Source organism: Aulonocara sp. 'chitande type north' Nkhata Bay, linkage group LG2 (genome assembly GCF_057382095.1).
Source record: "Aulonocara sp. 'chitande type north' Nkhata Bay isolate Kocher_YH1m ecotype deep benthic linkage group LG2, A_spYH_male_GT1.1, whole genome shotgun sequence".
Lineage (NCBI taxonomy): Eukaryota > Metazoa > Chordata > Actinopteri > Cichliformes > Cichlidae > Aulonocara > Aulonocara sp. 'chitande type north' Nkhata Bay.
The window spans coordinates 18866998-18893630 of NC_141345.1; the positions used below are offsets into that span (position 1 = coordinate 18866998).

The following is a 26633-nucleotide window of genomic DNA, read 5'->3' on the forward strand; positions in this document are numbered from 1 at the left end:
TTCTTCTGCTCCCTCTCCTCTGACAGACGACGCAGGTTTTCTCGTGCATATCTCGGTTCGAGCCATAATGATGGGTGATAATGACAGCACAGATTTGAAAAGTTACAAACTCCCAGAAACAAGAACAAAGAGAGCACAACAAATGTGTGGCGGGGAGGCGCGGAGACGACGTGAACGAGAGCGAGCGGAGGAGAGGGGCAGAAATAATAAGTAACAACGTCTATGAAATCCCAGCCAGCGATTTTGGTAATTCACACATAATAACTTTAATCAGCTTTGTAACCCAATAAAGTCAGATTTTTCAGCGAGAATATTTACTATAGCCATGTATAATTCTTTGCAAAAATGTAACTGTTTTTCTATTGATTAACAATACTGACACTTATGAACAACAGAACTTCCAGTTGAGCACTTCTTTTTTTCAGTGTGAGAAAGCACTGGCTATATACATTCTTGATTTTTAAGTATACACACTCATACAAACTACTGTTGGAGCACACCAGAGGCGGAAACCACAAGAGCTTTCCTTCTCTAAAGGGGGGAAGTGTCAGAGTCGACAAGGCCTCTCTTACACAATATGTAAACGATAGTATATCCGAGGTAAACCATGTAGGAACTCAAATGGCAAACCGAAGAGCTCTTGATTCGAGTCACGAAGAGGATTATTCACTGGCAAAATCCTAAAAGTCTTCTTCCCTACAGTGCCGTGATGTTGAGCAGAGTCCAGAAAATGATGAACAGTGTTGAAACAGCGAATGGCAGTCGGTCGGTCGGCGAGTCGGTCGGTCGGCGAGTCGGTCGGGTTGATCAGAGATACAAAAAAGCAAAGCCACAGCCAAACCACACTGCTTGTGCCACTGTTAGAAATTGGAGAAACTGGACGATAATAATAAAATACCATCATTTTGTCACAATTAAAGGCATTTGGAAGTTTTTTGTTTTTTTTCCCCACACATTCGCTCTTCTTCTTCTTCTCTGATGTCGTCTTCTTTTTTTCCCCCCGATACAGTATAGAAACAGTAGAACAAATCAGAGTAGAGTAGAAACAGGCAGTCTTTGGTGGGGTGGGGGGCCGCTCGTGTGTCTCTGTTACCTGCCCCCCACCTCGCTCAGTGTCATAAAGTGGATGTTGGAGGGGCAGTCAGACAGCTCCGGCTGCTGCTCTATAGGCAGGGAGTAGTAGCCGTCGTAACCCTGAACGCGTCCCCCAGACAGCAGCTGCTGCTTCTCAACCTCGCTCCACGCCCTGCTCCCGGCGTCTCCCGCTTCCACCCTCCTTCTCTCCTTCTCCCAAGCTCCCTCCACTGCTCTCTTCCTCGCCTCCTCCCTCACCCGCGCCCTCTCCTCCTCCTCGCTCCCACCGTACCGCACGCACAGGCACAGAGACCCCTGCTGGAGAGTGATGTCGGCAAAACGCCGAGTCCTGCCGTTCACCGTCGCGCTCATTTGAGACACGCTCACGTTCACGCCGCTCTCCAGGACGCGGCCCCCGACTCCCAGCCCCAGGGCGAGGTCTTCCTCGATCGGCCGCGACTGGAGGAAGTGGTGGGTGTCGCAGCCGTGCACGGTGAAGCTCATCCCAGTGAGGTGGATGGCGCCGTTCAAGATGGCCGCGACTCGGCGGCTGTCCTCGCTGGCCACTCCAATGACCTCCGCGCTCACTCGGCCGTGAGAGACTGCAAAGCGGATGCTGGGGCCGAGGATGGAGGGCCGGGAGCCAAAGGGAGGGGGGTGCGCCGGTCGGTGGCAGGTGGAGCCCACGGGCTCAGAGACCAGAGGTAACCTCTCCAGGGAGATGAAACTCCTCAGCTGGCGCCGCAGCTCGCACTGGATTCCCAAAACCAACTAGAGAAAAACAGACGGACTCATTTATTACAGCGTTCTGCATGACGTACAGAAAAACACGATCCACACTAGATATTTAGACACGTAGAAAACATGAAGCACTTTGAGAGGCAAACCACCAAGACACATCACTGTCTGGGCAACTTTTAAAAAAATAGCATCATATTTTATTTGCAGTTTGCGTGGCTGCTTTTAAACCGACTTTAGGAAGTTTGGAAATGCAGTAAAAACAAGTGCAAAGTGCTTTTTATTTTATCTGTTGTGTTGAAAACTACTTTAATATACTTCACATACTTTGGAGTATATTTATTATTATTTCTTATTACATTTTATTGTTCAGTAAATTCCTTTTTAATATTTAGTAATGAAAAAAATTTATTTGATCACACATTTATTAAAAAAATAAAATAAAAAATTTAATAAAGGGTTATGGATTGTTGCTGTAATGTACAGGACAAAATTAACACACTATTCTCAAAAAGTATGACATCATGTTCTGGTCAGAGTGAAAACGTATCGTCATTTTACAGAAATTTACAATTTTAAAGAAATGTGCACTGATGTGTCATCACACAGACAACATGTGACAGACGGTGCTATAGGCAGTAGCTTCATACTGGCTAGCTGCCCGAGCACTAGAGTGCCTTTAACACTACTGATAATGTCTATTAGACATCAGCAAAGAAAGTCAGATAAGGCTACTCGGATTACACAAACATTATGTAGGAGCAGGTCATGGATACTAAAGTACTAATGTAAATAACTGGACATGAATAAGCTGAACTCATAATATAATATAATATAATATAATATAATATAATATAATATAATATAATATAATTCTAAAAAATGTTTTTTAAAGATGTAACACATTTTGGTATCAACATGAAAGAAAAGCAGATATGGAACTTAAAAGTGAGATGAGTAATGAATTAAATAATTAATTAACATTATATTTAGAATCTACCCATAATCAATATAATTTCCTTACTGTTGCCAATACAACCAAAGCCAATATTTTAGTCACAGTTTTGAAGATAAGACCTTTTATCAAAGTTTGACCTTATCTGATCTTGAACAAAAGGTCGGTGATATTTAAAATCCCCCCATATCTTTTCTTATATGACGATATGGTGTCAATAAAAACAACAGCAGTAGGAAACATATGTTGAGAATACCCATCACACCATTATTCTTACAGTTTTAAGAATAATAGTTTCTATCTTATAAGGATTTTCTCATTAAGTTGACCTTGAAGTCCTTGGTGATGTAAGAAAAATTTTAATGTGTTAGAGCTACGTCCTACGTGTCTCTGACAGGAAGACAAAACGCCCATTTACATCAACCAGCTTAAAACCCACCAGTTAACACAACATGCGTGTGTTTGGACTGCAGAAGTAAAGACATGCATGAACAGGAAGAACGTGGCCCAGCTTTAAACCCGCAAGGTTTGAACACACTGCAGGGTGGCTGTGGCCTTACCACGCTGTGCACAACGCTATAAAACAGAGACACTGGGACCCTCAAACGCTCGTGCCAATTTACCTTAACGACAATCAGTCTATGAACTAATTAATAAATCAACTAATCATTTCATTACTCGTACTCATTCTGGAGAATATTCTCATAATAATCAACTCAGTGTTGATTTTCATCCATATAGCCGATTAGGAAGAATCACTAAGGTCATAAAAATGGCAGATAATTAGCAGGTAATTTGAGTTTTCATGCTTCTGCGGAGGACTCTCGGTCTGATCTCACATGAAGACCCAAAGTGTTAAACGAATGAGATAAATGACTAATTATGAAAGTGTTAATCACAAGCACTGACATAGGCTATGTCTCACACAAACACACACATATGTATATATATATATATATATATATATGTGTGTGACATATCTTTATGAAAAATATTGTTTCGCAGTCAGACCCTAGTACATTTGAAAAAATGTTATACATATAGTTTAAATATACAAAGCATTACCACAGGCACACAGTGTTAGATATGAAAGAATCTAGCAGCAGTGTGATGCTCACCTTGCTGGAGTCCCAGTCCTGCATCTTGGTCGGCGCCTTCATCAGTTCGTATGTTTGTTCCATTCTTCCCACCTCAGGCTTTGGGAAACCGGGGACCACGTTATGAAGTTGAAAGCCAAACAGCTGCAGCCAGCTACCGATGTCTGGACAGGAAGAGAGAAAATTGCACGGGAGAAAGTTTAGAATTTAATGTGTATACTGCAAAGCAAACAGACAGTCACAAGGGCAGGGAAAACAACACCTCGTATGGGAAACCACACAATGCATGAGTGCAGCGTGCGGCAGAGACGTGTCTGCTGGTGTGCGCGCGTGTCCGACAAACACACTCCTTGTGTAACAAACAATCCCGCTGCAGGGAAACGTGACAGGCCAAATTAATGTTCTATTAAGCAGAAGGACAGACGCCCCCGCTGACATCCTGTATTCATCTTCTACTCTCCTATCCCATCTCTTTCCCTCGTTTCAGTTTCTATTTTGTCTCTCGGGGAAACAGTATGTTCTTGACAGGCAGAGGGAAGAAAACTGAACCGGCTGTGTTAAAGAACAATGTGATCAGAGGCATGGCTGTCCTTTCTGTTGCCAGTAAATCCTGTCTGTCACAGCTTCACGTCTCTGACACCCAGCACACCTGTGGTTAGCAATGTGGCAATCTTTATGGCAGATGTTTCCCCTGTAGGTGCGCGTGTAGGAGTAGGTGTCACTGAGTGATCTATCTTTCTGTATCACTTAGTTTCTGTCAGTCAGTCAGTGATTTGCTTTTGACTTGGCAGCAGTGTGCGTGAGTGTGTCTGTGCATGTGTGACGCTCACCTGTTGTAAACTGCGTCACCTCCTCCACCCTCCCGACCGGGCAGTTGTTTTTGAACGCGTACAGGTTAAAAGGCTTCGGCTCCTTGCTCAGCTCCCCCCACAGTTCGTGATTCGGTGAAGTCCATCGGCCCGCTAGCGTGTCATAGTCCTGCCTTCCCAGGTGGACGAGTCTCGTGAAAGGATCGTACAAGCCTCCGTGGAAGCCGATGACAAGCTGGAAGTCTGGGTTGGTGTCCTGGTAAACCTCTCCGTAGGGAGTGTAGAGAATCTCTTTGACGAGCCGCCCCTTGCTAGAGAAAACTGCCCTCGGGCTCCCCACGCTGTCGCAGGCTACATAGTACTCCTCTCCGCTGCTCAGCTCCATGGCGATAAGGTGACCCTGGAGGTCATAGTACAGCGACGTGATCAGATTGCTGCTGTGGTTGTACAAGTGGCTGACCCTGGTAGGGTGTGACAGATCGGCATAAAAGAACTGCAGCTGCTCGCCCTGGCTGCTCTTGGTGGCCACGCGGCGGCCCAGTCCGTCGTAGCGGTACCACACGGTGCGCTCGGTCACGCGGTTGAAGACGCGGGTCAGCAGGCCGTTGGAATTGTAGTCGAGCAGGTCGTTTGCTCGCTGGCGGAGGAAGCCGTCGTCGTCCACGCCGTACTGCAGCTCGCCGAGATGCGTGATGCGGTCCCTCTGGTCGTAGCGCAGCGGCGTGAGCCTGAAAACAAACATCAGACCCTGAGTGATATTTACCGCATGCTGTACACAACTACAACTGTGCATCAGTTTTGTTGACAACTGCTCAAAAAATCATGTTAGTATGCAACAAATGTAACCACAATGTAACCGGGATTCTGGTGCCAAATCTGTGCAAAAGTTTGTCTCAGCCGTTTAATAGTTCACCCGGTCTGTCTGCGCTCAGTCTCATCTGTCGTTCAGGTTCTGTTCTGTGGCCTTTCTGCAAACTCATGAGCAAATGTGAAAAACTGGAGGCAGCGGGGAAGCACCAGCAAGATCTCCGTGCATAACAAAGAAGGTGTTAATGACAACAGATATCCCCGATTAGACAGCGTAACAAAGGTGACATAACAAAGGTTACAGTTGATGGGTTGAGAAACAGTTTCCAGTTCCATAACTATCGTTTAATGTAAACAAAAATTGCCTGCAAGTCTCTCATTGACTCGGTTCTCACCTACAGACATCACATCCTCGAACACCTTTCCTTCAGCGTAAAACAAATCAAAACTGTTATGAGTCATTAAACGGTTAAACAACATCACCGTCACTGTCGACTGTGATAGATCTCCACACCGAGGCAGTTAAATGTAAAGTCAGCACTATCATGCATGCCTCTCACACCCACTCATTCCAACTCCTCCTATCAGACCACTGCTAGAATGTCCCTGCAGCCAGAGCCAATACTGTCAATACTGCTATATGACAATTATTTACACGTGTGTGTTTATAAATAAACAATGTCTTATTTTGCTATTTTATTGGTTTCCTCTGAGAGCCATGCTTAAGATATTTATCCACTGCTTTGCAATGGATAATAAAGATTTCTGAGCTGATCTGAATTATCGATTTATTAATAACAAACAGGCAATTTCTTTTATATTCAATGCTTTCTGTACAGTATATGGGTTTGTGTGCTAACATACCTTGCACTGGTTCCGTGGCTAAGTAGATTAATGTTCCCATTGAGGTCGTAACTATAACGCCACTGAGGCCGCTCGTTGACTGAGGCGCTTTGCAGCTGGCTGTCTGCATCATACTCGTAAGTGTAACGGGTCACATTGCTGTCCACGCCCACTCTGATGTCGCAGGTGGTTGTACGTCCGGACGAGTCGTACTGAATGGTCATCCAGTAGGCGATGGACTTGAGGATTTCATATTGAACCTCCACCACCTGGCCGTAGGAGTTGAATACCTTGGTGTGCTTCATCAGATGGGTGGTGATCACCTAAACACATATTGACTCCATAAGAGTCCATGAAAGTGTCACACCAAACTCATGGGCTAAAAGGTTGCTTGTTTACACATGCAGCACACTCTGGAAACAAAATTGTAACAAATTGGACAAGTTTGATTATTTCACTCTCTTTTGGGTCTGTTTGGATGTTCACAGACACCCATGTGAAATATCTGACTGTTTAGTTACTAGTTACTAGTTACTAGTTGCCTGCCAGTGTTGTCAAGGCTAGATTTGATAGACAAGTAAAACCAGCTGACTGACCGGAAACGAAGTTGACTAAAACGCAGGCCAAAACAATGAGCTGAAAGACGCTGAAAGGCGCCACTGAGCTGAGCTGCAGAGTCAGATTTTATATTCCACAGTCATGTGATTATTTTTTAAAAGCAGAAACAGCTGATTGGTGCAGCTTTAAAACGTCCACATTTCCACTACCGAGTAAGATAACTGGTGTGACTTCCTACCTGGTTGAGGTCGTAGAAGATGACGCTGAACTTGCCAAACTGCTCGACCCGCCCCGACACATCAACATAGCGGTACAGGTCAATGGGCAGAGGGGTCTCATTGATGACGGCCTGCATGCTAGTGACTCGAAAGTTGTTGTAGCTGTAGTCAAATCTGGCGTTGACCAAGCCTTCTTCGCTGAAGCGGAAAATCTGCCGACTTGTCAGGGGACCTACGCAGAGGAACCGGAGCAGATTTACATTAGAACCCCCTTAACAGCGTTTACAGAAATATACAGGGACATGAAGTGTACACACAGCACACATATAGCCCTTACAAGTGGATGTCACACCGCCCGCATAACCCTGCCTAATTAATTCAAATCAAGGCCTAATTCGCCGTCATTAACAGAGACACACACTGCGCAATCCATTCCATCTTAACTATCCCCACACCTCTATGGTATTTCCTGTGGTGACCTTTAATATGGAGAGATAATGAAATCTAAAGACAATAGCCATGATGGGCCAATGTGCTGCTTAATGTCAGAGCATCAACTTTAACAACACCATTCATCACATCTGCTCCGAGCTTCTGCAGCCAGGCCTCTGTTTGGAAAAAAAGGGCCTGCTAATGAAACACCATTACGCTGCTATTTGAGATGACTCTGATTGCAGTTAAAATGACTAAGTGCCTAGCTTTGGAGACTGTAGAGAGCTGGATCAGTGTTACATCTTTCTATTTTTATTTTCTGTGGAATGTTGATTCTAAACCTTCGCTAATGGGAAAATGGCAGAAGTACTGAGAGCGAGGTGGAGGCTTTTCTGCAGCCCTGGGGAACTTGCAGTCTGTTCATCTCGCTCTTCTAGCTGTCATTTCCCCCCAGCTGTCATCGTTCCCCCTTCTCCCTTTCTGTTCCTTTTCCCTTCCCTCGCCCACCACTCTATATCCCCATCTTTCTTTTTCCGGTGCCACACTTTTCCTTGTCTCCTCTCAAGGGACAATTACCACTATCTCTCCTCTCTCCAAGGCTCCGTTTGTTCTGCTGAAATGAGATCAGTTAAAGGAAGGTGAGAGTCTATTCACAGTGAGGGCAAAGCGATAAACACACACACACACAGCTGCGCCGCGCAGATTAGTGACAACTGATGGTGGCGAGCCAATCACAAAGCTATGGGAAGTGAACCGGCAGCAGAGATGAGAGCACTTTCCATGACCCTGGACCGACTATGGAACTTAAGGGGACTGCTCAACTGTATTAACAATGGCTGTATCCTAACATGCTATATCTGCAGCTGCAGCGATGGCGTGCCATCGTCGATAGCGCCGCCTTTTAGAAAACGTCTTGTCTCACTCATTTTCTCCTTCAGCACTGAAAGTATTGTTTAGTTGTATTAAGTTCAGCTATGGTTTTTTGATTTCCTGCCTCCTCTATGAGAGCGAATATGAACCCAGCAAAGTGCTACTTTTAGTGTTCAGGCATGCAACAACAAATGCAGTATGTCCACACCTAGCTCACCGCATATAATTTTGCATTCAAACATTCATTTGTTTGCTTTGATCAGGAAGCCTTTTTGCGGAGGTGGGGAAGAGACGACGTGGGTAAGAGCCCGGGGGGTGGTCTTGAATTTACAGCTGTGGTAGACCACAGTCTATTCCACTTGAACATGCCTTGCCCTACTGAAACTTCTAACTGTGGCTGCATCAGTCACAGATGAAATAGCACGACGTCTGACTCAAAGCCAGACTACTGAATTTGACATCACTCCTCAAATCTGGCACGCCGTGCACAATCACTTATATAGACTTTAAAATTTTGCTCACAGGATTGATTTATGATCCTTTTGCACGTTGTGAATATCTAAAATGTGCTTCTGTTGGCTGCTTTGAGCACATGTACGTACCTGTCTGCCTGTATCGTATGGAGCTTATGAAGCCATTGTGGGTGAGATGAATGGTCTTGACTGTTCCAGAGGCCTCGTCATAAGTGAAGGTCACCAGGGTGGAGTCATAAACCACCTCCGAGAGGCGAGCCGCAGCTGTATACCTGACGGGGGAAAGAAACACATTTTTGAATAGATGATCGATAAGTAAGTTATGTTAAAATAAAAGTACCTTCTTTTTAAAGCACACTGCATTTAATCTTCAATGTAAGTAAACATGCTATGCCACATTAATAATACACGGATCCCTTTGGGTCGCTAAGTTGCACCATCCTTCAACATTTCATCAGAAGCAGACCAGCTGCTGCGGCACTTACAGCCTTTCAAATCTTGAAAATGGGACCATTTATTACAGTATCCTCATCCAGGCAACGAGTATTAAAAATGTTAAATGCCAGAACGCTGCCTGAATCAGTCCTCCGACTTTCATCAAAATCAGATCAGTTTGTCTGACAAAGTGCGACGATAAAAAAAGGTGTGACCTTTAATCGGTCCAATCGGTGTGATTTCGCAAGGATGGATGGATGTGTGGCGTGCATTCAAGTGTCCGCTAGAGTTGGCGTAATTGGGCTTTTAAATTTTAAGATTGCGCTTTAATTATATCACCTTCATCAAGACGATCAGTGTTATGTCTTTGTACGGAGCTAAAACAGCGATGTGCCACACCTGTAGATGACTCTGCGCCCAGTTCCCAAGTACTGAGTCCTCATCAGGCGCCCGTCCAGGGTGTAGTCCTGGATGAAGGAGGCTTGGCTGTCGGGCGGGGCGTATATGTTCCTGTAGTAGCCGATGGACAGCAGCGACTGCAGGGTGTGCTTCACCATGCTGGGCATGGTCACCGCGACCAGACGATCCGTTTGGTCGTATTCAAAGACGTAGCGCCGCTGGCTGTGCAGGAGCAGCATGATGGACTGTAAGAACACACAGAGATATTCACAGACAGTTCCAACACACTGCATCTCTGTGGTTTCACGGCTTTCTCGTTTTCTGTCTTTTGCACTCTCTCTTTTTAAATTCCAATGTCACTGGGTTAAAACTTTCTCCTCAATAAATAAAAAAAATCGGCTCTTCAAAAGCAACCTTGGTTTTAGTTTGAGACCGCTTCAGTTATTCACTGAAAGCGATTTAATTATCAGACGTACGTGTCGAAAAAACAAAACGAGAAAAAAGAAAAACCATAATTGGTTTTCACACAGCAGCGTTTTTGTTTACCGCTGCTCCCCCCCCTTAAAAATCTGCGTAGCTATTCACACAGTTTCAGCTGCACTAAAACAATGTTCTCTTTAATGTCTTTATTCAACTGTAAGGTATGATATTAATGTGTTAATAATACATGAAGGTGGTATTAATTTCTAGATGGTTCTGTAATATAAGCTCATTTTCACCCTAATTTTGTCTTAGACCAAAATCCTTGACACTAAATATATTTCAGACTGAATATCATGTCATTAAATATTTCAATTAATTTCAAGAGCGGAAATTATACCTTCTGGTAGCTCTCAGCTTAGTCACACACACTGTTTGAGTTTCTTTGACTAGAAAAATTCCTTATAGCGAATATAACTTCTAAACATCTGCCAGAAGACGACGAGTGTTTACTGCAAAGACTTTACTGCTGTTTTCTTTTGAGAAAATCTATTTGCCGAACCTTGAAACATGCTGGAGTTATGCAATCGATCAGAAAGAACACACCGTCTGCCTTTACATCTCTCAACTGTGCGCGCTGTTGCAGTCGTGAAGACACAAGGCCAAGTTTAAAAGGTCTGCCCAACCATTAAACTTATGGCAGATCTAATATTCGCTCTGCAAACTGATGTTCATAGCCTAAATGGAAAGCCCCTCAAACTGAGGGAAACACATTAAAAAGATACTTGGTAATATAGCACCTGTTACTGATTTTAATATGCTTTCACTTCTTTACTTTCGTTTCCCACAACTGAGACGCTTTTTTTTGGTTTGCCTTTAATCTCAGCGCCGGTTTCGGAGAGCTGCACCAAGAAGGAAACGTAAGTGGAGAAGATGTGTTAGATTTCTGCAAGCAGCAAAGGCAAGAAGAAAACGGCGACAGGAGCCCTGAAAACAAATCTCAGCAGGACCTCATCACAAGCTGTCTGTCACGTTCGCTTCAAACTTTCTACTCACTCTGTCTGCGTACGTGTAGCTCCAGATCTTGCCGTTGACCCAGGCTCTGGACGTCACCCTGTCGCTCTCGTACTCCAGCTGCTCGGACCATTCTCCGCGGTGGATGGCTGAAAGCAGTCCTCCACCTGAATAACTGATGTTTACTTCAGTGTATTTGCTGCTGGGTGACCACACGACAGGCCGGCCCAGCTGGTCATACTGAATGTGGAGGGTGAACTTCCTGTGGTCATCGTATATCTTCCCAACTCTGGTGCTTTGATCAAAGTCTATGGACAGCAGGTTCCTGTTATGTGCCTGGAAAGCAAAGCAGTAAAATGTCAGCTAGTGACAAGAACACAAACAGAAGCTTTTTTTTAACAGCATTAAAATCATCATAAATGGTGATTGAAGCCGCAGACATGCAAATATATGAATGAAGTGGCATGTCTGAGAGCAGCAAAGATTTCATTAGTCCAGATGAATTAATTGTGACATTTCCAGCAAACCCTGGTCTGCATTTATAAACAATAAGCTGCCTGGCGAACAAGTGAGAGAACTGTTTCCCGGGGAATGCTAATTAATTGCTGCATGTAACATAAATGCCCTTTTCTCAGGAAATCTCCTGTTTGTGCTTTCATCACCACTGCAGAGGTGTTGCAGCCTGTGCGTGTGGAAAGTACAGCTAACAGGTTACGAGTCATTTGACCTATTATCACCTCCGCTGACATCATCAATCGCTCAAAATCTACCGGATTGCACAACTCTTAGCACTTAAAAGTGACACTTTTTGTCCCCCTGGTTAATGTCAAATTGCACAGCTTAACCCTGCGTACTCCTAAAATGTTGCCGGGCTGCTTATTTGATCCATTCATATGGGATTCTGGGATATTCGGCTAGTTGCGTGCATCCTCTTGTTAATTCCCAATGCCTTTGTGCAGCACTGATGCCGCAGGATTGTGTTTTATATATTATCACAGTTGGCGTAATAACAGGCTGATGATTTAGTGTTTTACCCTGAGCCTGCGTTCGTAAGTGCTGTAGTTAGTCTTGCTCTGCTCCTTCCTCTGCCTCCACTCTATCAGGCTCGGGGCGTGGTCTCCAGGCAAGCTGATGTTGCAGCGGCTGGCCGTGGGACTGACTCCACCCCCGACGCCCCCCGGGAGGAGGGGCTCGGTGCTTAGCGACAGCTCCATCCCGCTGGCCAGCGTCACCAGAAATGACCCGTCGGCGCTGACTCTGTACGAGCTCTGAGAGTGATCTGGAGTGGGAAAGTGCAAGCGTAAGTGTGAATTGTGGGGATGTGGAAGGGGGGGGAGGGTGGGTGTCGAGGGTCGACCGTTTGTCGTGGGTGGGTCAGACACACACACAAAAAAACCACAAGTGCACAGAGATGCAAATATGCAACAACAGATGAGAAAAAAGAAGTGTGAAGAAAACATCAGTCATTGTGTGTCAAAAAGAAGAAAAAAAATCAGCCTTGAGAGGAAATCTGTGAGAAGCGGGCTGCATGAATGCGATGTCTGGCTCTTTGTGTGTGCGTTTTATTTGAATTAATTGCTTCAATCACTGTGCTGAGTGTTTTTTTTAAAGCTCTCTGCAACATTAGCATTGTACTGCATCAGCTATTACATCTTTAGAAAGGAGGAACGCAGGAGACAGATAATGAGAGAGTGAGAGAGAGAGGGGGGGCAATGAAAGGAGAAAGAGAGGACAGAGAGAGAAAGAAGGAGAGGAAGGTGGGGTATAGCAGCTTTTCACACATTGCAAAGCATTCTGAGAAACTGCTCTTTCATTTCTGCCCTGCTCAGAGTCAGGCTTCCACACACTTTCACACATGCCAAGATGGCTTTGTCTCATGTTTAAAACACAATTAATACAAAAATTTAGAAAAAGAGGGGTGAAAATAACCATAAAACTATATTTTAACCATAAAACTTAACGCGGCTAATAAACCGGATAGTAACTTCTATTCCCTCCGCCACCGTAAAAAAACCTATTCTGTACATATGGTTATTGTTGCCTCAGAGGCAGGCGAGGACACGGTGAAATTGTGGGCGGCGGAGAAAGAGGTGGTGCTCGAAAAATAGTGGGTCATTTCAACTTTTTTCCCTGGCAGCTCTGTCACACTGTAGCGTGGCGTACATGCATGTGTTTGTGCGCGCGTGTGTGACTGAGCGCGTGCGAGTTGGCGCAGATTTTCCCTCCCTGCAGTCCTGTCAGTGTGACAACTGCAAGAAAGCAATTAAAGGGATGACATGAGAAGAAACTGCTCCCATGAGTGGCTTCTTCACTCCACTCTCATTTTCTCCTCTTCTCATCTCTGCCCTCTTTTCCATTTTTTTTCTGCTTTGCCCCAGCAGTTGTTAAGGCATTTCACGAGTCAGTCAAATGTAGCATGTTTTGTGTAAATAAACAGCATTTTTTCTCCCCCCCGCTGCCCATTCGTCCGGTTATGTAAAGAGGTCGCATCAGATCTGTATGTGAAACTATTTATAAAAGCGGATAAATGCTTACTTAAAGCTGTGAATCTCCAGCGATGAAGAATGAGAGAAACGCAGGTCAGAGTTTCTGACTTAAACCAGAATAACAGCCACGTTTGCCGGCATAAATGTTTAAACATCGCTGTAACCTTACGCCCTGCCCTCTACATAGTATGTGGTGTATGGTTTAGTGCCTCTTCACATGACTCATAAATAGCCTTGTGGCTAGTTGCTGGTTATAGAACCAGTAAATACATAAAACCAATACACCTGTGGCTGCGATGCATAAACAGTCTGAATAATGAGCTGTGAGAAATTTAAAAGGCAAAAGCGCAGAACTCATTGTGATGCTGCACCTTGTCTGAACATGTAAATGGTGTCGCTGGCAGACAAGTTTGTGCTGGTGACAAAGTTCTCACGGTTGGACGCTTCAACCTCCACCCGAGACCAGCGCTCCAGGTTGCCATGGAAACCGCTCACCTCCGCCGTCGGTAAGGTGATGTTGGTCACTCGACCCTCGCTGTTGTACCTTGGAGAATAAACACAAAGGCAATAAGCAAACAAATACACACAGACGCGCGCACACACACGCACAAACACGCGCAGAAATCCATCGCTCGCAGGCAAATGACCACAACCAAGCCCGCAAAAAGCACGCAGGCACACATATGCATGCTCCCGTGCGCTAGCATGAGCTCGCAGTGAGTGTCAACTATGATTTATATGTGTAATTATCCAGCTGTGGAATCTGAGACAGAGACCGACTAGGCAGTGGTGAATAATTCAGACAGATGTGTTTTTCTGCCTGTACTATATGTGCAATACTAAACACGCATGTGTTCAAAGAGTTGCAGCAGACGTCCTTCAGCTAATCAGTCACTTTAAGCAAAGACTAAAAAGAAGAAAGAAAAAAACAGTCACACCGCCCAATCCCACCCCAGGCCTTCTCCAGCTTTGTTGATGCAGAAGTGACCACCAGATGGCACTCATATTTCATACCCCTAACGTAAACCTTGTCATATGAATACACATTCATGCAATGCAGTGTTAGCTCAAACATTCAGAGTCAAGCAACAAAGCGAGAACAGGAAGGAAGGAAGGAGAAGAGAGAAAGAGCGGGGACAGACAGAAAGAAGATCGCAATAAGCAGATAAGCTTTATAAATAAACCACAAACTCACTCATACACAGTGGTCCAACTGTTCTCATCACTTTTGGTTGCTAGGAGACCTGTGTTGCCATGGTAAGTGATGTGGGCGATGTCGTGGCCTTGGGCGGACACCTTCCTCAGCGTGCCACTGTTGCTAAGGGACAGCCAGTACACCTGTCCGCCAGGTAGAGCCAGCCAGAGAGGCACTCCGTGAGCATCCCTCCTCACCTGGAGGCTGCGGCCGTCGCGGCTCATCACACCCGACAACTGGCCGTCTGTGCCGTAAGAGAAGTTGTACAGGTAGTGACCTGTGATCAGGTGTTTGGTGTACAGGTGGGAACCATTCTATCAGAGGGAGAGAGAGACACTGTTGAGGATTCAGCTTCTGCAAATGACAAAACCTGTAAATTTAGAAACTATTAGGTACTCTGTACTCTCAGACTAGTGATTTGCAGGTACACACACATTAACCATAACTACTGTAAATTATGGGGTTTATTTCTTTAAATTATATATTTAAAGATGAAGAAACATGTTCATTTTAGAGCTTAGAATATGTAATATGTAACTGTTGTCTGTATGAAATTTTAAAATAATTTTTTGAAATAAGAGTTTCATTTTCTCAGGCAGAATGAACCGTTTTGTTTATTAAATGATCAGAAATAACAGGAAAGGCCAGATTTCTGCAACATAAGGCAATAGGCTCACTATCTTGTGTGCATCTATCATGCTTACTGTCGTGCTTAGTCACCCACAAAAGCCCACTCTGAGCCAGTAAACACCCTGATTGGATTAGGCTAACCTAGCTGACATTATTTGATCATTCAATCATTCAAAGCTATTAGAACGAGACTTGGAAGTGAGGAATATTATTTTTGTGAAATGCAATCCAAAATCATCCCAAGTTATTAAAGTTTAGCCAGTTTACTGCATTTATTCTTTATTTTTCTCTAAATGGGTCATATTAGAAAGCTAATGCTAGCTTTGTTAGCTGGTTCAGTTATCTACCTTCCTAACAGGCCCAACTAGCAGTTACTGTGTGTCAATAATTAATAACTAATTATCTCAGACTAATTTGTGTGTACAAATGAGCTTGCGTGGCTTAATCTGTTTTAATTTAGCAATGTGCAAATCCAAGTAAACACTTGAGTTAGTCAGTCTGTTAAATTTGCTAATAAATTATGAATTAAAAAGACAATTCGCTGGTATCCAAATATTTTACATGCAAATACACACATTAGGCATTGTGATAAGAACCTGGCTAAAGAGATAGAGCTCCTGGTCCAGAGGTGAGCTGATTTCCACCAGTCCGGCTGGGCTGGGCTGGGGCTGGTTGGGGCTTACAGCTCTGATCCGGATATTGCCCAGATCAGCAATATACAGGGTGCCATTGGGAGCCACTGCCAGAGAGGACGGGGCTTTGAGACGAGCATCACGGGCGTAGCCTCCGTCTCCTGATAGGAAAAACGGGAACTTGTCATTTCGGTAAGGACAGGAAAAGCTCTTTATCAACAAAATAGCATAATTCAAAGCAGCATCAGTTCTAACCACACTGAGAAATACAATTCGTTCTCCAGCGAAAGCGAGAAGTCACAACCAGTCCACACGCAGGTTGGCAAAATACGAGGATCCCATGGTGCCGCTTAAACGGTTATCAGTTTGGCTCAGGACGTGGACCTATTGGGATATGGTAACTTCCCAGTGGAGTGGATATGACCACCTTGATAGTGACCTCGGTCTTATCAGACGGTGGTAGTAGGCGACTGAATGCATCCAGATGTCTTTGGTTGCACAGCAGGATAACAGCTGGGTGAAGCCCTTTAGATGCTGTCAGCAGTAGGCCTGGGGCCTAGTGATGGGTCGTTCGCGAACGAAATGGCTCTTAGAGCCGGCTCTTTGACGTGAACGACGCGAGCCGGCTCCTTATCGCGAGCCGTCACGTGGGTTTTTTTTTTTTTTTCCCCTTTCTCTCAGCCTCTCTCTCGCACTTTTTTTCCGCTTCACTCTGCACGCGAGCCTTGTGCTTTACGCTGGGCAGAGGGGGGAGGGGCGGTAGTTACACTCAGTAGCACAGGAACAGAGCCAGAGAGAGAGAAAGAGAGGCAGGGACAACAACATTAGAAAGGTATAGTAATCATCCACAACTATTTTCAGTTGCAGATGATAAAGGATTGAGAAAGTTTATTCATGCAGGTCCATATGACAGAGAATATGCATGTTCTTTTAGTTTTCATATTATAATTTATATTTAATTGTGTTGTGGTTTGCAGTGTTTTGTGTTCTTTTCACTTTAAATTTGTGAAAGGAAAAAGCTGAAAATTTAAATAGTTAAAAGTTGAAATGTGAATAGTTGATTTTTGTATTATATGATTTATTTATTACATTTTATGTGGAGTGAATAAATAAAAGTATATTTACGGTGGCCCCTAGAGACAAAGCACATACAAACTTCAAATCACGTACGAACTCTGAAGCATGTACAAACTCCAAAACACGTAAAAACACGTACAAACTCCGAAGCACGTAAAAACTCAGAAGCATATAAAAACTCAAAACACGTACAAAAGACAACAGAAGTGCTCCAGGATGCTGGGCGCAGTGTTGAGCCTTTGTTATCTTGTGGCTACACAAGCCAGCAAGTACCAACGACCGGATTTGGTGTGTGGTAATAACAGGTAAATGAACTTTTTTTTAAATTATTTGAATATATATATGAGTGCCTGTGTATAAATACACAAACAATACACACATGCTTTCAATTGTGTAATTTAAGTGATCTAGTAGCTCGGCTTTGGAAGTTCAGTTCATGCTAGAAATGTGTTTTGGAGTTTGTACGTGTTTTGTCTCTAGGGGCCACCGCATATATTTATATATAAACATATATAAATAAAACCACTTGTTTTTATGTTAGTAATTCCTTTTGTGCATAATTTTATATTATTGTTAATAATAAATTAATTAAAGCAACAAAACAACCTGAAGAGCCGGTTCGGAGCCGAAAGAGCCGGCTCTTTTTAGTGAGCCGAACCGAAAGAGCCGGATCTCTAAAAAGAGCCGGAAATCCCATCACTACTGGGGCCTCTGATGGGTCTGTGCAGACAGCAGGGTGGCAGTTTATCTCGCGACAGCATGCGCATTATGTGTGTATGCTTTTGTGGGCGACCGCGCACGGGCTCGCATCCGTTAGTATCGGCGGGTGTGCGCTCGCATACGTGTCCGCGTTCAAAGACACTGTGTGAGTGTTTACGGCGAAGGGATGGAAACGGAAAGCCTCTGAAGAGAGTAATCATCTGTTAACAGCGAGACATGATTGAAAATATGCAAAGTACAACTCAAGGAATAGGGATGGTTACAGCCCATTGGCTTGTGGCATGGGAGAGACACTTCCCTCCATTTTGAATAGAAAAGAGACTGATTTTTATGAGCAGAATTAAATGATAAAATCACATCCGCTGACACTTACAATGAAAGCACGGCCTAACTGTCAAAAGAACATCTGCTTATTTGTTGGGTCCTTTTCCTCTTCCTTTTATTGCATTTCAGGTGCCCAACCATGATACAGCAACCAGTTAAAACATTCGGCGTGTGGAAGTGAGCATTTTCTTTCACCAGCTGTAATTTGAATGGATTTGAAAGGTTTCTCCTGAGCTGGTTGCTACTGAATTTAGCTGGAGGTCTCCACAAAGAAGAAGCCTTCCTATAAATACAAATATAAATACATCGACCCACACACACACAAGCATCCACTTTCTGTTTAGCCAACACACAAACGCTCACAGTCAAGTCGTTCTCTTAATTCTCCAGCCTGATGTTGTAGGCGGTCTTTTCTTTCCTGGGTATTGTCATCATTTATATAAAAGTCATTGTCATATTTTTTATTGTTTTTCAAGGAGAGTCGAAGCGGCTCTTCCTAGACACTAAGATTCCAGCTGACTTTAATAAGTCGGGGAGGGAAAGTGCTAATCAAATTATTGTCCAGCAGGGACGCACGGGGCAGCCAGATTTACCCACTCAATATCAAGATATACAGACTAAATCAAATCCTCCGAGCTTCACAATGCTCCAGTTTTTGTTTCCTCTAAAACTACTTCTGAAGCAGGCCGAATATGATGCCACCAGAATTAATTCTCAAATGCTTTTGCATGTGTTGTAGCGCTCTAATCCTATTAAGCATAATCTAATACGTTCACATTACTTAATCCTGCACTCCTCACATAACAAGTGTGCGTATGTGTGCCTGGTGACCCACCAGAGAAGCAGTCGCAGTTGGGGTCTATCTTGCAATCGCAGTCCGTGGGGGCTCCGGAGATAATCGATATCTCGCCGTTGGTTGACACCTGTGGAGTTTTCAAAAAGCGACATGTCACAACGTGCTGCAGGAGGCCACTGTTAAACAGAAGGTAATGTTCCACAACAGCCTTTGTAATGTCTCGTCTCTCTGGCAAATAAGATAATGATGGCATTTCATATAAAAACCTGCGCTGAGTTACAATATCACTTTGCGTGTATCCGCTGTTCCTTTAGCCAAAAACATCACCGATGATATCTTTGGTGCCTCTCCGTGAAGTTTAGACAAACAAAGGCATTATGCATCTTCGATGTATGACACTATTCCCTTGCTGACTGACAGATCTTTGGAACATTAAGTCTCGCTCTCCAAACAAATTAAGCTGATTGTCCTGATGGGGAGGCGAGCTGCAAATGGAGGTGAAAACTGTTGCAACAACAGCTTGATTTTGATTAATCTTGGGAGGCCGATGCTGCTTAACTAGCCCGAGAGGACCGTGCATTGTTGGAAGATAATTGTCAAAGATGATATGTTTGATGAAGACTTGCTTTTATCAACTTTATGATTCCACGGGGAAAGTTTATCTGAGGTGTTTATTATAAAGCCGTTCCCTACTGCAGCTCGTTTGTTTGCATTGCCAAACCCAGAAAACCCCATGTTTCCAGTGTCTGGGAAAAAAAACAAGTAAATAAGCACAATTCCCACAAAACTACTTTCCAAAATCTCCATTCATCCATCATCTGAGAGTAGAGAAAACCTTACTCCTAATTTTAGGTTAGAAGCAGAATTTCATCACCTTGACCTATAAAATACTCGAATCTAAGGTTTTACGGATCAGGACATAATAAAAGCAGGTAGATACAACCACAATAACAACACAATATATTATGTCAGTGTTAATTTAAGCCAAATTTAGAAGCAGTGAGTGAGGAAACAGTACACGTTTACGCACAGCTTCAATAAGAATTAGAGGGTAAGTAGCAGCCATGTGCTGCTAATCAAATTCACTTTGTTCATTTATCATCAGCAAGTGTGAGCACCTCTATGAAAGCAGAAGCTTTGGCAGTTTGCTGGTCTGGAGGAAGAACAACCCGTTGTTTCCCATCAATCAGATAGAAAGAGTCACAAAGGGAAAACATTCAAGACAGCTGCTAATCTTCACAAGAGTGGAAGTCCCAGCAAATTCGCCCTAAGGTCAGTCTATGCATTGCTCAGAGAAACCATAAAAACACTCAAAATCTACATCTTAGAGTCCACAGACCTAAATCAGCAAGCTAAATGTTAAAGTTCATGACAGCACAATTAGAAATAGACTGAAAAAGTATGGAAGGATGTCAGGGGAGACCCTCTTCTCTCTAAAAATAAGATGGCAGCATGATTCATATTTGAAAAGCTGCATCTGAACGAACCGCAAGACAAAACAATGTCCTTTGGACAATAAAGAACAAATTGGAGCTGTTTGTCCACGATGCACAGCGCAAATTTAGCAAAAACCAAACTCAACATATAAGCACAAACACCTCATATCAACCGTCAAGCACGGTGGTGGAGGGGTGATGATTTGAGCTTGTCTTGCACCTTGCAATCGTTGAGCCCAAAGTAGAGTGCCAACGTATTCTAGAAGCCATCTGTCTGACACCTAAAGCCTGGCAGTAATTGGGTAAAGCATCAGAACGATGATCAAAAGCACAACAGAAACACTGACAAAGAAAAGAACCAAAGCGTTGCCTTGGCCCAGTCAAAGTCTACACCTCAAACTGACTGAAATGCTGTGGCAGGCTCTGAAGAGAGCTGTGCAGAAACGAACCACAAACCTCAATGAACTGAAGCGACGCTGTAAAGACGCGAGAGCCAAAATTCCTCCACAACGAAGCGAGAGACTGATAAGGTCGTCGAGAAAACAGTTAATTCCATTTATTACTGCCACAGGCGGTTTTACAGGGTACTGAATCACGCGGTGTGTTTAGGTTTTTCACACAATGCTTCTGCATTTTGACTTTCGGTAAACAAACAGTGACATGGTGAAACAGATCATGTGCTGTTCTTCATCTCAGCCTTCTCAGAACAAGATTATGTTTTATCTCGTGCTTATTATGTTCTGAAACGTAAGGTGTAATTCGTTTCGCCATGCAAACTGTTCTACTCACACAGGGAAAAAACAGCTTGTTTCCTCTTCACAGTACAACAAATGCTTCATCTTTAAACATGTCCAAAATAAACAGAAAATAAAAAGTTGTTGCAAATTGCCCTTAATTTAAAGCAGATAAAGACGGGCACAACGGAGCAAATGTGGCATGTAATGAGTTTGATTTTAATGCTCCAGTGTGATATAACGAATAACACAGCAACTTATGCAAAATAAAAATTTTAAAAAGCACATATTGGTTATGCATGTGTGGTCCTTGATGTCCTGGCCAAATGTTCTGAGTCTATGTGATGGGAAGACGTGCCTGGACCATGAGCGCAGACCGCAAGCGGTGCCAAGTCATCGCCTAAATACTTAGTATGAAGGCCAAGGCACGTTCACATTTAATAGAGCTTATTACACTAAAAAAAGACTTGCTGGCTAAACAGTACAAGCTGGTGCGAACCATTGAAAGTGAAACCGAGCACTTAATTCACGCATCATTTTTAAAATCAGCTTAAAACATCATGTCAGGTGTATCTGTGTGCAGCGAACTTACCTGAAGTGTTCAGTATTTCATTTCTCCTGCATCACATTGTATTTGCCTGGCTGTTCTTTGTTTCTTAATGCACTGATTGATTGCACATCACAAACTGCTGAGATAATCCCAACTCGTCATCACACACATCTAAACAAATGATCATTAATTTTACTTTACGGCTCGTTGTTACAAAGCGGTGTCATTCACTGTCAGTCTGGCACCTGTTGCTGAATAAGTGTGGAAACCTTAACAAACATGGATGGATCCATTCCTGTCTGAGTCCAACTGAGACGCTTGATAAATAGGAGCCTAAAAATGCCAAACATAAAATAGGTGTGTCAAACGCAGTTTAAAAAAAAAAAAAAAAAAAGGTCTTTTCATTGCCCATTGCAACATGGCTGGTCGGTACCCAATAAAAAGGCATTTGAGGTATTATATGTTCCTGTCTGCCTCCACATGGACCCAGCGTGTTGCTGCACACCACAAAGGTGCTATTGATTGAGTCCAGCAGGCACTACCTTTGTGCTGTTGGTTCCAAAATGCTGCAGTGCTATGACAACATGCTGCTACCTAATGGAGCAAATGGACAGAAAAAAGTAATATACTATATATACTTCTTTTTTCTCTAAAACTGAAACCGTACTTCTTGATTATTTTTTGAATGCCTTTGATTTTGAGCATCTACGTCCTAGACACAGACTCGACGCACTACCTTGCTGCGTAGCATCTGTTAGGCAAACAACCTGTTCACAGTGGGACTCATGATGCAACAAGTGTGAAGGTAAATTAGTGTCATAAGGCCAGATGGATTGCCAGTGTCAGCTCTAGCTGAGCTGTTTCTTTTTTCCTGTTGTTATTTCCATCAGAGACGTGGAAAACGTTCATGCGAAGAGACAAGAGGCGTGCATTGAAATGTCAGGGTAATATGGAGGAATATACACTGCTCAAAAACATGAGATATCAATGGGGAAAAAGCCTGGATATGGACTGGTTAATGTGTTAGGAATGAAAAGATGTCACATCCTTTGATGGAAATGAAAATGCTCAACCTACAGAGGGGTTGAATTCAAAGACACGTGAAAATCAAAGTGAAAAAATGATGCTGCAGGCTAGTCCATTTTGCTTACATTTCAAATGGTTCTAGTTTGTAGCTTGTATGACCCCACGTGCTTGTATGCATGCCTGACAACATCAGGGCACCTAATGAAACGATGGATGGTGTCCTGGGGGATCTCGTCTCATATCTGGGCCAGGGCATCACCGAGCTCCTCGACAGTCTGAGGTGCAGTGTCAGATGGACTAAAACATAATATCTCAGAGGTGCTCTACTCAATTTAGGTCAGGCGAGCAAGGGGGTCATTCAATGGTATCAATTCCTTCAGCCTCCAGGAACTGCCTGAATACTCTTGCCACATGAGGCCATTGTTGTGCACCAGGAGGATCCCAAGACTCACTGCACCAGTGCAGGGTCTGATAGTAGGTCCTAGGATTTCATTCTGACACCTAATGGCAGTGAGGATGCCAATGCCTAGCCTGTAGAGGTCTGTAGAGACCCTTACATGTCTGTCAGGGTGAAGCTGTTCTCATCTGTGAAAAGCACAGACCACCAGTGGTGGACCAGCCAATCCTGGTACTCAATGGCAAATGCCAGTCAGGGTCCAAGGTGCTGGACTGTGAGCACAGGGCTCACTAAAGGACCAAGTCTGTTTCTGATGTTTTGGTCAGAGACATTCACACCAGTGGCCTTCTGGAGGTCGTTTTCCATCCTGTTCCTCTTTTCACAAAGGAGCAGATTCGGGTCTTGCTGACATGTTGAGGACCTTCTACAGCCCTGACCAGCTCTCCTGAAATCTCCTCTATGGTCTTGATGCTATGCTGGGAGCCACAGCAAACCTATTGATGTGTCATCCTGGAGGAATATGAGCAGCGACACTGACACTAGCCAAATACAAATGTAGTGAAAAAAAGCCAGAAAAGATGAGAAGGGAATAAATGTCAGTGGCCTCCACCTCTAAAAGTATTTCTGATTTGTTGCTCCTCTAGTGCACCTGTTGTTAATTTCATCAACACTAAAGCAGTTGAAACTGATTAACAACCCCCTCGGCTACTTAACTGACCAGATCAATGTCCCAGAAGTTTAATCATCTTGATGCTCTACTCTGATTACAAAGTGTTCCTTTCATTTTTTGAGCAGTATATTAACACTCTGGATAAGTATGGTCTTTTGCAACTTCAGTATAAATTTGCAACATGAGAACTGCGATAAATGCATCATTAACAGGTGCCCTCAAAAGTCTTTTTAGTGACCTGCTGGATGCGGTTGATTCGCCTCTCATCAGTCTCAGCAATGTACAGCGTGCCCAGGTGGGACAGGGCGATGGCCTTAGCTGCCTCCAAGGTGGCGCGCACAGCTGCCCGGCTCACCAAGTGATGGTCAATACCTGGAACCTGGCAGTGGATGGGACGTCCTGCTACAATCCGCACCTGCAGACTTTCTGACACCTAAGGAAATACACCACAACGTATTATCTGTTATAAAAGAGAGAGGCACAATACAGACACTTACATCAATTCAACAGAGTCAGCCACTCTGTTGAATTGCTTTGGTTTTGATCCGGTGTATCAAACATCGCCTGCCTCATCTCCTGACTCATTACTTTTGAACATGCTCAAACAGGCAATTCATTAATTTCGGAGAAAAAAGTTGAGTGACATTTTCTTAAAAACAACTCCTGCAGAGACCTGTGATAGCATGTTATTTTTTTAACAAGGTGCTTTTTTTTGCTTTCTTTTATGTTAGCAGCCTCACTCACTCTAAATTCACCTAAAGTGACAGCACTGCAATTTGTGAAAAATATGTTATTACCCTCTCTTCCACTGCTACATATAGTCCCAATGTCTCATAAGAAAGCAGATGAATGAATGAGAAGCAGGCGTATATTTCCCTCTCTTGCAAGCCTCTGCTTTGTTTCGTGCGTATTTCTCTACCTGCAGGACGATGTTGTTGTCGAGGATGTACAGGGAGTTGTCCAGTGGGTTAATGGCCAGGTCTGTTGGCCACTCCAGCCGCACCTGAGGAATGACAAACACTTATTGTATATTTCTGTGAAGAAAAAAAAAAGCGAGAACAAAAGAGCAAAGAAGTCCTTGGTGGCAGCTGCCCACAAGAGCCAGTTACAGGTGATACAAATAACATCTCCTTAATAACATAGTATTAGGCCTCCTGACCCTCCCTGCTCATGCAAAGGTCAGTAGCGGGCAGGGAGCCTTCCCTGTGTTTATTCAAGACTCACACTGGCTCGCTTCGGCACGGTTCCAAATGTCATCCAATAACCGTGATCGCTGCCTGCTCAAATAGCACACCCTGTCCGCTAACACTGTGGGGGTCAAAGGCAGGCAAACCTACACCAGCGCACAGCCACCCACATGACTGTCCATCTCACTCGCAGGCGCCCGCGACCGCTGCAGAGACGACGCGGTGCGTCTGAAGGATGAGGTGATTGATGACTCCGAGGACGGATTGGTAAATAAATGGATCATGTTAAATTGCCACTGACATGTCCAATTATAGGCCCTGTCAAATGAGAGACTAGAAGGTTGACTCTGAAATTCCATTTTTAAAGATAGAGAGATTCATCAAGCAGGACTCACGGTGTCCCATGCATCAAATCCCTGCTGCACACGATATTGAACTTTGCTGTGACGGCAGGCGATTGCTTCGAGAAGCTGACCTGCACACAGGTTAAAGTTCTTTGTGTTTTTCATTTGTATATATTAAGAGAGCTTCAGCTTGCATTTCCACATCTCTTAAACAGAAAGCCAATATTATTACCAGAGATTTGAGCAATGCAGTATCTCTGCTTATAAGCACCAATGGTAGGAGATGGATTTAGTGTGTTGCTATGATACACTGCTCACCATACGTACTGATGAGAGACGAGTACTGCAGGAAAAAAAGTCTTATCAACAAAAGGTAAAAGGTACAAAATTTATTTATTTATTTATTTAATTTTAGAGTATCTAGTTGCTAAAAACATTGGGAGATGTTGTAAAGTGTAACATTGTTTATAACATATCAGTGAAGTAGATACAGCAGTAGGGACATGCTTCCTACTGTGTTGCATCACCTCTCTTTGTTTGGAGATCAGTTGCTGCAGTTTTGAAAGCAAAGTGTTTACCTGTTCTTGCTGAATATAGGATTTCACATGCTGAACAGTCTGTGGCCTTAGAATACTCCACATATTTCCACTTGGGTGTTGGATTTGACACTGCAGGCACTCTAGTCTAGCACCTGGATTTCTTTAATGCACTGTTGTTGTAATGTCATTACTATGACAGCATACATTGCTTCAAAACCTGCTGCCCCTATGTTATGTGCACTTGTCTGTACAATGATAATCATTGGAGGAACCCTCGCTTCTTTAGAAGTTCAGATTCTGATTGGTCACATCACATCAGTGGATGTTGAATCATGGAGGCAGCAACAAAAACTGTTCCTGAGCTGTGAATTCTTCTCCCAAATCACATTTGTGTTTTTTAGCGTACTGCCTGGAAACCCAAAGATCACGGCCACTCAGTTTTTGATTTTGTCCCATTTCTATTTCTCCCGATTCTCTGAAAATATTTGAGATAAACATTTTCAACGCCTCCCCTTCTTTTTCAATTATTTATTGAATTATGTTATTTTGAAACTATTGAACTACACAGAACTGCACTGAAAAATGTCTTTTGTGCTTGTGGCTGAAATGCAAAAAAAGCCTCATATTCAGATGTTGTCCTGTGTGCAGAGAAAGCCTGTTTACGCCTTTTTTTTTCCAGAAAAGAGAGGCTTTGAGGCTTTCTCTTATTTGGCCTGACATTACTGTGAGCAGCGTGACAGTGTGAGGC

At 43.7% G+C, this 26633-nt stretch overlaps 1 protein-coding gene across 2 annotated transcripts in view; it reads right to left on the bottom strand.

Annotated features, from left to right (window-relative positions):
- Positions 1-224: 224 nt before the first annotated feature.
- The window catches only part of tenm1 (teneurin transmembrane protein 1), a 204444-nt gene continuing 178035 nt past the window's right edge, over positions 225-26633 (bottom strand). For both annotated transcript variants that reach the window (XM_086307559.1, XM_086307566.1), the window contains exons 24-38: positions 24735-24818; positions 24054-24248; positions 19042-19129; positions 16050-16246; positions 14824-15137; positions 14000-14172; positions 12177-12421; positions 11185-11478; positions 9709-9953; positions 9004-9146; positions 7120-7331; positions 6345-6646; positions 4695-5401; positions 3886-4028; positions 225-1845 (exon numbers count right to left, since the gene is read on the bottom strand). In XM_086307559.1, the coding sequence (XP_086163685.1) occupies positions 1090-1845; positions 3886-4028; positions 4695-5401; positions 6345-6646; positions 7120-7331; positions 9004-9146; positions 9709-9953; positions 11185-11478; positions 12177-12421; positions 14000-14172; positions 14824-15137; positions 16050-16246; positions 19042-19129; positions 24054-24248; positions 24735-24818 (4098 nt within the window). In that variant the 3' untranslated portion in view covers positions 225-1089. The remainder of the gene's footprint in view (positions 1846-3885; positions 4029-4694; positions 5402-6344; positions 6647-7119; positions 7332-9003; positions 9147-9708; positions 9954-11184; positions 11479-12176; positions 12422-13999; positions 14173-14823; positions 15138-16049; positions 16247-19041; positions 19130-24053; positions 24249-24734; positions 24819-26633) is intronic.